The following is a 15,471-nucleotide window of genomic DNA, read 5'->3' on the forward strand; positions in this document are numbered from 1 at the left end:
TACAACCTTTTTCGATCGATGCAACATGGCCTGGTTGACCTGCACTTCTCCAATTTTGATGAAGTCAAAAATTGGATCGATTCGTGGTTAGCCGACAAACCGGCCGATTATTTCCGCAAAGGAATCCGGGGATTTGCCAGAAAGACGGGAAAAAGTTGTGACTAGCGATGGGCAATACTTTGAATATTAAATTTGTAACCATTTTTGCCGAATAAAGCATTAATGTTTGAAAAAAAAACGAAGAAACTTACCGGTACTCCTATTACTCCTATACTCCCATTATTGTATTCAGACCCTATTTTTGAATGAGTGTTTTTGATTTACATAGAATACTAGTTTGATACGGAAAAGTTAATTTGCATTCATAAAATATTCATTCATTCATATTATCTTTTTCGATGCCGTCAACGCAAATACGAAACGAAACGGGGACAATTCAGCGAGTGTGAGTTTAAGAGATGCCACTTGCGATTCCTATCGCAGTATTGCTCTAGACAGCGAGCGATCAACATCATTCACTAAGACTGAGAGTTGATTCTAAGCTTGCTTTCCGGAATTGGCTTTTTCAACGGCCTAGAGAAGGTTGCGACAAAGCCACGCCCTTTTACCTGGCTTCATTGTTTCCGCAGTTGATCAGCAAAAACACGACTTGCGAATTTTTTCTATAAGACTGAGATAGGTGTTACAGAAGGTATATTATTCAACTTTTACTGCTTCCGTTCTTCCATTCTTGATTTTAGGTTCTGAATTATAGATTTTGTGTTCCAATGATAAAATGTTTGATTTCAGTTTTTTTTAAATTTTACTTTGAACTTGAGAATTTTAATTTTCTGTTTTTTATTTTTTTCTAAACTTGAGACTATTGATTTTATAATAATAAGTTTCAAACTAAATTTCTTTATTATGCTTCTTATTTCACCATTTTAATTTCTTGATTCTAGATTCTTCTCGTATTTCAAATTTATGATTCACACATTTTGAATAATGAATGTGAAATTTCACAATTGTAAATTCTGATTTATTTGAAAGCTTAAAAAACAAAACTTTGGGCACCCGTACACCAAAACTATTTGTTTAGTAAAGGCAACTCGTGAAAATAAGACAGACAGATAGGAGCCAGAGTACAATTTTGAATCTATTCAGAAGAAGGATTCCCAAATTTAAACACAAAAATGAACACACAGAGAAATAAAAATGAACACACGGTGCTACGGTGAACAGAGACCAACAAAATAAAACCAAAAAAAAAAAAGAAAAAGCGTCCTCGCTTGTTGTTGTGGTGATATAGAGAAAATAAAAGTGTGAAAACAAAACGATTGCCGGGTCTCTTTTTCTCTCACTTAGGCAAAAACGGGGGTATTCACCTCACTGATTAGTGGTTCCAATAACCGATTGTCAGTAACCCTAGTCATTACCGTCTCAGTGAAGGTCGACTTTGTGATCGTCTCGGTGACGGTGCCGAGCTCGGTCGGCGCTGGCGGCAACATCGGAACGTCCGGGACGGCCTTCTGGACCGTCACGGTGACCGAGGGTCCATGCTCCGACGACGACGAGTGGGCCCCGGAAGCACCCGAACCTCCTCCTGACCGTTCCACCCGTACCTGGCGGCCTCCGCTGATAAAGTGCGACGGGATCATCGCCTGGAAGTCGGCACTCGTCATGGGTCGGACCAGTGCCTGTGTGTGTGTGTGTGCCAACGGCGTCCGATGTATTTTTATTTGAATTTTAGTATCATCCGGTTACGCCACAGAGTGCGTGTTTTTGTTTGTTCGTGTTTAAAGTGAGAGGTTTGATTGTTTTTTTTTGTTTTTGTTTCGCACCAACAGGAAAGCCAATACCGGGATGCACATGGGATTGCATTTTTTTGTTTGGTTTGAATGCGTGTAATATTTTGAAGGGGGAACATTCAAAAACACGTGTGATGATAAATTACGATGGAATTAGAGAAAAGAAAAAAAAAGAAAAAGGCACAATGAAATAATGCATTAACGATAAATATTAGTACAAATGTTAGCTACTAGACGTTTTCTTTTCAGGTCTTAAACTTTATCATCACGAACCCAAGAATCTTCCTGTCGAATTACTACAGAAAACGTCTAGACCAAGAGATGTACTTCTACTGGGCGCGTCGAGCATCGCGAGAAAATGTTAGCAAACATGTAGTTGGGTAGTTGGGGAGGGGCTATAAAATCAACATTGCGACGTGCAGAAAAAAAAAACACATGTAACACACATTCAGAGTCGAAAACACTGCATTCTAGCATTCGGTTTATACAGACGGGGAAGGCAGGCAGAACTACACAAAACCGCGCACGCAAATCTCACTCACCTGCGAATCTTCGCCGCTACTTTCCTTCGCTACGATACTACTATTATTGCTTGTACCATTGATTATTGTGTCCGCTTCGGTTGTCGAAGTCGACGTCGTCGTCGTCGCCGATGATGTGGATGAGGGTGATGATTGCTGGTGGGGAGTGCTACTACTACCGTTTGTGTTGTTGCTGTTGCTGCTGATGATGTTGTTAGAACTACTACCATTGCTAATTTGGTTGCCGTTATTTACAGACGTTTGGGATAATACTTTTCGTGGGGCTGGTAGTGGCGCCTGTTGTTGCGGTTGCTGCGACTGTTGCAATTCGGTCGCCATTGTATGGTGCTGTTGCTGTTGCTGTGATTGTTGTTGTGGTGAAAACTGTGATGATGATGATGATGATGATGTTGGTGATTGTGCGAATGAGCTTTGCAGTTGTTGTTGTTGTTGTTGTTGTTGTAGTTGATAGTGCTGTTGCTGTTGTGATTGTTGTAATGATTGCTGGACAACAAGTATAGGTGAGGTTGTAAATGTGCTTAGAATATTGTGCGAGAGATCCTCATTTACCTTGTGAACTGTTGTGGTATGCACCATCTCCGGTCCCGACTTGGTTTGTTGAATGATTGTTTCTCCTGACTGGATCAGTTCGGCTGGATCTTCAATGGAACGCCGGTAACCCGAGTAGGCTGGTAAATGACACAGAAAAAAAATAAATTAGAAAATGTTGAAGGGAAATAGGGAAATTTGAAATAAAAACGATTTCCCATGTGTTCTGCAGTCACATCATAGTAGGCATTGTTAATCCAATTGTGCACAATTGTGAATTTAGAAAAAATTAGAAAAATTTAAAACATTCTGAATAACTTAAAAAAACTGAAAAAAATCAGACAAAAAAAATCAATTGGAGGAAATAAAAAAGAAGCAAGAAAATTCAGAAAAAGACAGAAAAAATCTGAAAAATTAGGAAAACATTTAGTTCAAAGTTCAAAGATGTTCAAACAAAATCAGAAAATTCAGACAAATTCAGAACATATCAGAACCCGCCGAAATTTCTCGCGCGAGCGAACGGATTTTGCAATAAGGCGAAATAATGCACTCCTCGCAATCTTCCCTCCAATATATATGAACAGGATAACACATGAAAACATGTTATAACATGCAACATCCGACAAGCTCGCGTAAGGCAGAAAAGGAATAACGAAAGGAACGAGAGACGACCAACACAACTTTAGGCGCGATGCTGATTGGTAGGCACAAGTACTGCGCAATTCAAGCACGAGCGCATAGATTGCGAAGCTGTATATTTCCACCCTATTCGAGTTTTAGATTCCATGAGTGATACATATCCCACGTGAAGTTTACCAAGCGAATAAAAACCTAAGATTAGTAGAGCTCATTATATGTGTTTTTTTTGTGACAATTACAGGTAAACTTCGATATAACGTACATTTCACTTTCAAAATTGTACGTTGTATCGAATTGTACGTTATATCGAAGCATAATAAAGTAGTCACAAACGTAGTCTATAATACATTATTGTGTTGCTGTTTTAGTAAAGTTAATTAATAACTTCAATCAGAAGACGAAGCCAGCCTTTCTCATGATGTTTCCCTTCGTACTGTTCATTTAGAATCCGGAATCACAAAATCAGCTGCATTTCGGAATTGATTGAAGGTACAAAACTCGTTTTAGAATCACAATACAGACAATTCATTGTTCTATCAGAAAAAAAAAAAATTAAAAAAAATTTTCCATCACACTTTGGAAATGTGTACGTTATATCGAGGTAAAATGTACGTTATATCGAGTGACGTTATATCGAGGGTACGTTATAACGAGGGTACGTTATATCGAAGTTTCCCTGTAATCCGTTGGCACAACACCAACAGAAATAATTCAGAATTTTTTTTTAAAATCAGGAGAAAATCAGAAAAATGTTGAAAAAATCAGGAATAAGGATAAATTCAGAAAATACTAAAAAATAACAAAAATGTGAAAAATAAAAAAAAACAGATAAAAATTAGAACAAAACGAAGAAGCATAAAAAATGGAATTCAAAAAATATAGAAAACATCAAACGAACTCAGAAAATTTTAGATAAATTCAGAAGAAAATTCACAAAAATTTAAAAAAGACTGAAAAAAAATGAGTGGGTTATATCTATGATATAACCGCAAGGTTCACGTGGAACTACCTTAGCTTAGCAATCATTCGTTTGTATTGATTAAATTCTTGATTGAATGAAACAGTTTCCAAATTCAATTGAGTTCAATATATTTGCTCTGTGAGTGAAAAAATGAACAAATGCCGTGTAAAGTCAATTCATTTATTGTGATTGTTCTTCGTTACAAGTAAATTTAATGACGGACCTTTTACGTTTGGTATGATGACTAGAACAAAATATATGTACGGAAGAATTATCAAACGTTTGATGAACCAGCCTAAGGCTGAAAATCTTTCCAATAAAGACAACAAAAAAAATTATCAAACGATTATTTTATTTTACATTTCCCTCTGAAGTTTACATCCCAAAAGTGTACATACTTCTCGAATCTCGAATTTGCTTGAAACTGGGAAGTTCATTCGCTTCTAGTGGCTGCACGATTTTCCCAGGTTCCTAAGTTTAGAAGATCATGTTAGGTTAGGACATATTCCACTCTACACAAAGGCAAGCGAGGACAAAAGTACTCGCAGTTTGCATTTATTTGCAGAGCCGATTTCCCCAGAAACCTCGGTTTTGAAGTCTGTGTTAGGGAAACACATTTCAATCGGAACAAAAATACCCCCGATTTGTATGAATTCGCAATGCCGATTTCCCCACGCTTCATGGATTTGAAGTCTGTGTTAGGGAAACACATTCCAGTCGGAACAAAAATACCCCCGACTTGCATGAATTTGAAATACCGATTTCTCCAGGCACCTTGGTTTAGAAATCTCCATTAGGGAACACATTTCGGTGGGAACAAAAGCTCCCCCTACTTTCGTGTGTTCTTTTTCTTCTTTTTGGCTTTAAGAGGGTTTAAACTTTTCAGTTCACTCGCCTCTAGGCTCTTTCGTGTGTTTGCAATGCCGATTTCGCTGCTTGGTTTTAAAGTCTGTGTTAGGGAACATTTTTCGATGAGAACAAAAGTCCCCCTACTTTCATGTATTTGCAATGCCGATTTCCCCAAGGCTGCTTGGTTTTGATGGCTGTGTTAGGGAAACCGTAAATCGGGCCAATCAAAACGATGCAGTTAAGGCGTTTAGATAACGCCTAATATTTTACAGTTATTCAATTGTTTATCTAATGAAAAACAACATTTTGTTAGTTGCGATAGATGCGTAGAAATATTCCCTATCAAGTGATGCAAACATCTCTCCTATCCAGTACGAAATGTTCGAGCTATAAGCATTCGAAATCTTTCATTTTTTCCTGCATGTTCTGTGTTTAGGTTTTCATTTTACCCTCCATATATTTCGGTTAGACGTAGTCCCACGTCAAAAAAAAGAGAAGGTAGGGGCGGTGGGGGTAAAACGGGCATGTTAAGAAGAACTTCAATAATATCTTTGGAAATTCATGTTTCCCAAAACTTTGATGCAGTTCCTTGCAATTCAATATACTGTTTTTCTACCTAATTGGCCAAATATTTGACAAAAAAATGTGTTTTTCAATGTTTTTTACTGAAATTAAAACAGACCGAAAAGTACAACTTTTTCTTTCGATACGGGTAATATGAACACATAGTGGGGGTAATATGGACAGGTTTGTAATATATGAAGCGTAAAGGTTTATCGATCGCGAGAGGAATAATCTTATTCAACCAAAGTCGGAACTCATCACGAATGTCCGTTAAATGATGAAAAAATCGAATTAATCCATCTCACTCTTACTGCCAACTGTCCGTTTTACCCCACCAGTACAATAATTCGGTTTTTGTTTCATTTTTCCACTTTTGATCAGTATTCATTGCCATAGGGTGGCTTAAATATTATAGAACAACATGTAGAAGGTGTTCTCATGAACAGAAATCTGAAATTCAAAATGTAACTATACAAATCAACCACCTTTCCATATTACCTCCACTGTCCGTATTACCCGCGGTTCCCCTACATGAAATTCAGAAAGTTTCAGACGAACTCATAAGAAATCTGAAAAAATGGAACGAAATCAGAAAAAAGTTTAAGAAATCCCAAGCATCAAAACAAGAAAAATCGGGAAAATTCTAAAAGTGTTAGAAAAACTCAGAAAAAATTGAAATTCACTACCTTAAGCTTTGACAGTTTCGTTAGAGAACATATTGGGGGCACAAATTTAAATATCTAATATAAGTTTCGTCACAAAAAGTCCAGTTTTGAGCACATATTACTAAGTGTTTCTTTGAAGGAGGGTTTAGAGATATAAAAGTTTTTAATATAAAATTCAGTTTTTGAGTAAGAATTGATCTGTTGATCTGTTAATAGCGCCTTTGCTGCTGCAAAACCATCTATCTCGTTCACAACTCAGAGCAGTGATTTTTGTTCTGTTCTTTTGTTAACAACGATGCAAAAAAAATACTGGAAAGTGGAATGTTTACGGTTGACTTTGTCTTCGGATAAAAACTCACGCAAAAAATTGGCCCTCTTCAGGCCGGCCAAAACTAATTCTAAAATTTCATCGTCGCTCTCCAAAAAATAATATTAGATGTGAACAAGCGAATTGGATGAATTATTTTCGTAGTTCCACATGACCAATATGGTCCGTGTTTTGAGGTCTAATTTAGAGTATTTTTTTCACGTTGTGTTGTTTTATACTGTTATTTTTTTCTATATACCCTAATCAATTTGAAACAGCTTTACCCAAGATCCCAGTGAAGGTCAAATCGTATAACTTTTTCACATGCTAGATCGCATTTAAATTTGTATCAAATTACAATCGTATTAAATATCAATCAAAGGATGCATCATGTGCGTCTGAAATCGTATAAAATGCCAAAACGCGATTTTCTATATCACTGATGGACCGATGGGTGGGTATAAGCATCATTCTAATATCGTTATGTGCGGCATTATATAGTACATTATATTCATTTTATATATTATTTAACAGATATATTATATTATAACATAACATATTATATATTATTTAACATATATAACATACTAGCTGACCCGGCAAACTTTGTCCCGTCCGAAATATGTGTTTTGTTATCAATACCTTTAAACATTCACGTTTTCTTACTAAGCGCAAGTTTATGAGTCCAATCGCTTCGTTCGCAATCGTTCATTGATTGATCTTCTAATCGACCCCGTTGAATTTAACTTTTACTATAAAATTCCTAGTACTTCTATCAAAACACATCATTATAATATCAGATTATTTTCAGACATAATTCTCGTTCAGGATTTTTCAACCACTTGCAAATAACATGTTTCTCCGTTACATGGAATAAATGTTTCATACAGAAAATATGATAGAATACAGACAGACCCTCCCCTCTTCTTCCCTTAGAGAGGGGGGAGGAGTGTCTATTCACCACAGAAATATTTCGTGTCCCCTAAAATCATCACATGCCAAATTTGGCTCCATTTGCTTGATTAGTTTTCGGGTTATGCAGAAATTTGTTTTTCGTTTATATGACAGCCCACCCTAAGAGAGGGGAGAGGAGTGTCGAACCACCATAGACACATTTATTGCATCCTTAGCCTCCACATGTCAAATTTGGTTTCGTTTGCTTGATTAATTCTCGAGTAATGCAGAAATTTGTGTTTCATTTATATGGCAAAACAACCCCCCCCCCCAAGAGAGGGGGAGGAGTATCTAACCACCGTAAAAACATTTATTGAACCCTAAAACCATCACATGCCAAATTTGGTTTCGTTTGTTTGATTAATTCTCTAGTAATGCAGAAATTTATGTTTCATTTGTATGGTAGACCCCCCTTAGAGAGGGGGGTGGAATGTCTAACTGCCATAGAAACATTTATTGCACCATAAAACCTTCACATGCCAAATTTCGTTTTATTTGCTTGATAAATTCTCGAGTAATGTAGAAATTTGTGTTTCATTTGTATGGCAGCCCCCCCTTAGAAAGGTCTGAAAACTATCATGAAAACCTTCCCCGGCCCCAAAAACCCCTACATACCAATTTTCATGTCGATTAGTACAGTAGTTTCCGAGTCCATAAGAATCAGACAGACAGACAGAAATCCATTTTTATATATATAGATTACATATGTAACATTAACATTGTCAGGTCAAATCGCATATCAGTGTAAGAAGTATCGTTCAGCGATACAATGCGACTTTGTATACACATTAGGGTGGCAATGGATGTATGGAAAAAAATTCATCATCGGATTTCAAAAACCGACCATGTACATATTGTTTATTGGTCCAAAAAAAATTGACCTGTGCAAAGTTTCAGCTCAATCGGACATGATTTAGGGGTGCCTCAAAGCGCTTACAGTTTTGATGTTTTGCTCCTCAAAAATCTTTCAAGGGGGAGTAAAAGAAATTTGGAAAATGGTTTTTTTTTTCGCTGCCAAATGGCTTAAAAAAGCATAAAACGTCGAGATCTGGTGTCATCTCGAAAAAAAAAATTTGAGCGCTTTGCGGCACCCCTAAATCTTGTCCGATTGAGCTGAAAATTTGCACAGGTAATTTTTTTGGGCCAATAAACAAAATGTCGGTTTTTCAAATTTGACATGACCATTTTCGCTAATACACATATAACATGACATATTCGCATATCACTTTCACTTTTGCATGTATCAGATATCACCCAAATGTGGCTTGGATGTATGTATATCGCCTCCAATTATGGCATTTTATACGATTTCATGTTTGCTGGGATCACATACAGTAATGTGATGCGATATAGAACATAAAGTTAGCAACACTTTTTGATGTGTCCTCAGAGAGATTCTCCATCTAAAAGAAGCGAGGAAAACAAAATCATGGGTATGGGCTCGATCTCTTGTATCACCGCCTTATGATTGTGCAAATGGTTTGATAATTTCAACATCTAAGATCGACAAACTCGAGGTTATCGTATGCTCTTTGAACGTCATATCCTTACGGATACTTCTTTGTAGATCTAACTATGTTCTGCGATGCTTTTTCAAGAACAGGGACAAGGGTTTCTTGTAGTAGAACTTTCAGGAGAGAACCTCTGAGTTAGGAGTTGTAAGTCTCCTGCATTTTGCAGTCTTGGTGGTCTTAAAGTTTTCTCGGATGATTTTTGAGTTTCTTTGTTGTTTTCTAAAATGTTTGTGGCAAAACGTACAACATCGAATCTCTCTCGTGGTGGGCTTGCACATCATAAAGCGCTAAGACGCTCAGCAGAGTAGGGAATTACTCGATGCGTGACCCATCGAAGCGTTTGCAAATTTGGTCTGGTCTTTTGAAAATAACATTGTACGCGAAGGAGCTAATACAACAGGTACATTTTATACGTGTTGTAAAATCGATGCAACGTAAAATATATTACAAAGCTCTAAATTTAGATTTCGGTTATTTTTCGGACCATTTTACTGTAACCGGGAAAGCAACTAACCTGGTCTATTTGCCATGTACCCGCTGGGGTTGAGAACCTTTGTCATTGGACTCCGCGGACTAGCTGGCAGATCCATTGATCCCTTCACTTCACGCTGGACCACCAGCCGCACGAAGCGCTGATGATCGGTCAACAGCTGGACCGCATTGTCGTGGTGGGCGTTGGTGATGTCAACTCCATTAATCTGTCAGGAATGCGAGAAATGCAGATTATTTAGGTTCAAAAATAAAAGCATCGTAAACTCACCGCCAGCACACGATCGCCCACCAGAATCTTACCGTCCTTGTGGGCAACCCCATTCTCGGTTATCTTCGAGATGTAGATTCCCTCGGAGCCATCCTTGAACGGGGCGTGTCCCTTGCCGCCGGCTATACTGAACCCCAAACCCTGCCCGATCTGGTCCCGGATGAGTGTCGTGTGCAGGATAACCTTGTGGGTAATTTCATTTCCGTTCAGCAAACTAATCGGGGCCGGAGTTCCCGCATTCCCATTCGGCAGCCCGACAACGTTGAACGACGGATGCGGATTTTCGCCTCCGCCTCCTCCATCTGCAATGCCTCCACCCATTAGTGACCGTTGCTGCTGCTGCTCAACTGCAACGGAATTTGGAGCTGCAATCACTTTTTGCTGCTGCTGCTGCTGGGGCTGCTGATGGAGCGCTTCATGATGCTGCTGTTGCTCGACGACACTGATTTGCGCTACTGAACCACTCTCATCAAACACCGGATGCCCAATTAATCGGGTTACCTCCCTTGCGATGTAGAGCACGAGAACTGAGCCGCACGCCTTCAGCACTTCCACTGCATCGTAATGGTCGGCCTCCTCCACGGAGATACCGTTTACTTTAAGTACCTATCGACAAGAAGCGGATGAGGCTATTATAATACATTTCATGTTACACACACACACACACACACACACACACGCGCGTCACATACCTTGTCACCTACTCGTAGCCCTGCCAGATCGGCCGGACCGCCCTCGGTCACGCGGGAAATGAAGATACCTTCATCATCGCCCTTGAACGGGGTGGAACCCTTGCCACCTGCTATACTGAGTCCGAGGCCGGCGGATGTGCGCTCGATGTGGATCTCGAACCGGTCCTCCTTGAGCTCGGTGAACGCATCCAGGGCGTCTGGAGGAAATAAACAAAGCGGCGAGTCAGCACCTAATTATCGGATTCAGATTAGGGGAGGTGGGGACATAGTGGTCACCCTAAGTAATATGCCCATTTCCAGCATCCACATACCGCTTCAATTCCCGTTTCTCGAAGAATAATATAGTTCAGCTCATTGTTGCTCAAGTTGTTCAAGGCTTTTATTATAAAAATTATCAAAATAGTACACTTTTCATCATTTGAAAAAAAAAGGTGAAAAATCGAAGATTATTTTTGCTTGGAGATAAAGTGGTCACTCGCACATATCAAGCCAAATGGGATAGATTTATGCGTTTTTTCGTCCAAATTTGTTCAAATGATATTTGATATAGTAGGTACATATATGAAATAAGCTTGGCCTATTCACCTAGAGCAGGGTTTCTCAAAGTGGTCGATATCGACTCCCTGGGGTCGATTTCGGTTTCCCAGGGGTCGACAAAAACGGAAATCGATTTTGGGGGTCGACGGGGTCTGAATATCGATCCCTATAAAATAACACAAATTCTAATTTGGAATATTTAAGATGCTTCATAAGTTGTGTTATGTGAACCACCCTGTTATAAGAATGACCAGGGTTGGAAAAAAAAATATTTACATTTTAAATTTATGGTTCTTATCTATGGTTTGTTACACCAAAATAAATCATAAAAAAAGTTTTCTCATAATAAATTGTGTGATGTTTATACATTTGTTGAACTTTGCTTTTCCTAAATTTTCCGTCAATTTCATCCTTGACGCTCCTCCTTGAGCCGATACATTGTTTTCAAAATAGAGTCTATCATTGTGGAAGCCAATCGATTTCAGAACTTTGTTTTGTTGGCATTGTGAAGCGAGAATATTCACTCAACACACGCTGATGAATGTGGAATTATCAAAAAGAGTCCCAAAAACATCCTTAGCAGGAATGGAGAAGTGAGGTGACATTTCAAATGGTTCAACATTTTCATAAATCAAGGTACATATCTTCATGGCTCAACGATGAAAAAAAAAACAAAATTTATTAGTAGGAAGGTTGACAGAGAAAATAACTGTAATTATTTGAACATTGCAATTTGAATTTGAAAAAAAAATATCTTTAAATTCTGTATCTTTGCAGAAAAACTGTAAAATACAGAATATTTTGTATATGTGGCAAACCTGAGAATGACTAATATCTTAGTAGAAAATATTATTGCTGTACATTTTAAAAACTCAACAAGACAATGAGTGTGCACGCGATGATAATAAAAAAGAACAAAAAGTACAAGATGAAAAATTCGGCAAGTAAAAAAACGTGAACAGGTTCGTGCAAGTTAATGTGTTTGAGCGTACGAGTCCTTCAGGCATGCCATTCTATGCCAAACCGATAAAGTGGTTTTCAGATTTCTATTAAAAGTGATAGTTTTGTTCTTTATTCACGTTTAAGGGTGGTCCGAAAAATTGTTTCGACGTGGGACTACGTCTAACCGGAGTATATGGGGGGTAAAATGAAAACCAAAACACGAAACATGCAGGAAAAAATGAAAGATTCCGAATGCTTATAACTCGAACATTTCTCACTGGATCGGAAAGATGTTTGCATCAATTGATAGGGAATATTTCTACGCATCTATCGCGATAAGTAAAATGTTATTTTTCAGTAGATAAACAATTGAATTAATGTAAAATGTTAGGCGTTATCTAAACGTCCTAACTGACTCGTTTTGATTGGCTCAATCTACGATTTCCCCAACACATCCATCATAACCAAGCAGCCTTGGGGAAATCGGCATTGTAAACACATGAAAGTATGGGGACTTTTGTTCTCACTGAAATGTGTTCCCTAACACAGACTTCAAAACCAAGCAGCGTTAGAGAAATATGCATTGCAAATAAATGAAAGTCGGGGGTATTTTGTTCCGACTGAAATGTGTTTCCCTAACACAGACTTAAAATCCATGGAGCGTGGGGAAATTGGCATTGCATATTCATGCAGGTCGGGGGTATTTTTTTCCGACTGACATGTGTTTACCTAATACAAACTTCTAAACCAAGGTGTCTGGGGATATCGGCAATGCGAATACATGCAAGTCGGGGACATTTTTGTTCCGACTGAAATGTGTTTGCCTAACACAGACTTCAAAACCAAGATGTCTGGGGAAATCGGCTTTGCAAATAAATGCAAACTGCGAGTACTTTTGTACTCGCTTGCCTTTGTGCAGACTATAATATGTTTCCTTAACACGGTCTTCTAAACTTAGGAACCTGGGATAATCGTGCAGACATTAGTAACGAATGAACTTCCAAGTTTAAAGCCTCTATAGTATAAAAAGTAGAAACTGTTGGAGTTGTTGATTAATGCAAGCCGGGGGTACTTCTGCACCCGAATGTTTTTTTTTTGCACTCCGAAAAGTGTTTTCCTAACACGGATTACAAAAGCGGGTACGAAAACAACGCTTTGGCTCGGTTATTTAAGATTGCATTGAATGATATGCCTTCATATCTTCTGCTCATTGAATTTCTACGCATACCATTTGATGATTAGGCAATATGCTGATAACCATTAGCTGCGATAACGCCTATTGATTAAACAATATGCGTTCGACGTACATGTCAAAATCGAAACTGAGTGCCTGAAATTCATCAAATCAAGCATATTCGCGTTTCGAGAAATACGTACACTTAAGAGATGCAGACTCCAGAGGGAAATGTAAAATGAAATGATCGTTTGATAATTCCCAAACCAAACGTAAAAGGACTGTCATTAAATTTACTTGTAACGAAGAACATAATCTATCACAATGCATGAATTGATATATTACATGGCATTTATTCAATATCTTTACTCATAACGCAAATATATTGAATTCCATTGAATTCGAAAATTGTTGCAATCAAAAATTTTATCAAAACAAACCAATGATTGCTAAGCTAAGAGAGTCCCACGTTAACTATGCGGTTATATCATAGATATAACACACTCATTTTTTTTTCCCAGATTTTCCCAAAAATGACATTTTTCAAAAATTCATAACTTTGGAACCACTGTACCAATTCAAATGATCAACATATCAAATTGAAGCCAGCTATCCTTTTATTTCAAAATATTGAACTTGCAAAAAATGGATTTTATTTTCGTAATTATTGGATGTAAAGGGTGTGTCACATCAAATTGCATCACGGAAAAAACGCTGTAGAAATTTAATTTTTAGGAATTATATCTTCAGCTTTCGTTTATAATCAGATAATAGTGTATAGATCACGTTGGCCATGCTTCACTGTCAATTTTTCGTAAATTTGGAAAAATGTCGTCGAACGAAAAAGAGCGTCGTGAATTAATCCTGTGCACTCATTTCGAGAATCCGGAGTTGTCACATCGGGACATCGGTAAGATGCTGGGAATCGTCCAATCCACGGTCAGCAGAGTACTAAAACGATGCTTCGAGAACCAAATCATCGACCGGAAGGTGAAGAACGGCAAAAATGGATGCTCCGTCAGTGAAAAAGATCACAAGCGCGTAGTTAAGCAGTTTAGACGTGATCCGAGAAGTTCGGTCCGGGATGTCGCCAATAAGCTGAATTTGTCAAGTTCATTCGTCCAGCGGACCAAGCAGCAGGAGGGCCTGCGTACATACAAGGTTCAGAAGGCTCCTAACCGCGACGAAAGGCAAAACATGGTGGGGAAGACGCGAGTCCGGAAGCTGTACACCGAAATGCTGACGAAGCCGCATTGCCTGGTAATGGACGACGAAACCTACGTCAAAGCGGACTTTCGTCAGCTGCCGGGCCTGTTGTTCTTCTCCGCAGAGGACAAATTCAGCGTTCCGGAGGAGATTAGCAAGCAGAAACTATCCAAGTTTGCCAAAAAGTACATGGTGTGGCAAGCGATCTGCTCTTGCGGAAAGCGCAGCGCCCCCTTCGTGATGACCGGCACGGTAAACGGACAGGTTTACCTTAAGGAGTGCCTACAGAAGCGCTTACTACCACTATTGAAGCAGCACGAGGGCCCGATCATCTTCTGGTCGGATCTCGCTTCGTGCCACTATTCAAAGGACGTGTTGGAGTGGTACGAAGCCAACGGGGTCACCTTCGTGCCAAAGGAAATGAACCCGCCCAACGCGCCGGAGCTTCGCCCAATAGAGAAATATTGGGCGATTATGAAGCAGGCCCTCCGGAAGAACCCAAAAGTTGTCAAATCGGAGGCGGACTTCAAGAGAAAATGGATTTCTGTTAAAAAAAAAAACTACAACCTGACGTTGTACAGAACTTTATGGACGGGGTAAAGAGGAAGGTGCGAGCATACAAGCTTGGGCTCGAAGTATGAATAAAAAGAAAATGCCAAAAGTTGTTTAATAGTTTTTGTTTTACTGTCTAAAATTTTCAAAAGGATCGGTCTACTGGGCGAATTTCTACAGCGTGTTTTCCGTGATGCAATTTGATGTGACACACCCTTTAGTCGTTTTTTTATTGTTTTCATGACTTTGGACTAGAGGGCGCGGTTTTTTAAAATATTTTTTCTTGAAAGCTGAGGAT

The 15,471-nt window shown here is 38.7% G+C and overlaps 1 protein-coding gene across 17 annotated transcripts in view; it reads right to left on the reverse strand.

The window, feature by feature from the left end:
* Window positions 1–15,471, reverse strand: part of LOC129762481 (protein lap4-like) — a 175,883-nt gene that overhangs the window by 49,721 nt on the left and 110,691 nt on the right. For 13 of the 17 annotated variants that reach the window (XM_055760773.1, XM_055760774.1, XM_055760771.1 and 10 more), the window contains 6 exons: window positions 10,763–10,959; window positions 10,071–10,676; window positions 9,825–10,008; window positions 2,879–2,997; window positions 2,330–2,812; window positions 1,365–1,676 (listed from right to left, as the gene is read on the reverse strand). In XM_055760773.1, the coding sequence (XP_055616748.1) occupies window positions 1,365–1,676; window positions 2,330–2,812; window positions 2,879–2,997; window positions 9,825–10,008; window positions 10,071–10,676; window positions 10,763–10,959 (1,901 nt within the window). The remainder of the gene's footprint in view (window positions 1–1,364; window positions 1,677–2,329; window positions 2,813–2,878; window positions 2,998–9,824; window positions 10,009–10,070; window positions 10,677–10,762; window positions 10,960–15,471) is intronic. The other 4 variants (XM_055760778.1, XM_055760783.1, XM_055760782.1 and 1 more) reach the window with 4 other exon arrangements.

Source organism: Toxorhynchites rutilus, chromosome 1, assembly GCF_029784135.1.
Source record: "Toxorhynchites rutilus septentrionalis strain SRP chromosome 1, ASM2978413v1, whole genome shotgun sequence".
NCBI classification, from domain to species: domain Eukaryota; kingdom Metazoa; phylum Arthropoda; class Insecta; order Diptera; family Culicidae; genus Toxorhynchites; species Toxorhynchites rutilus.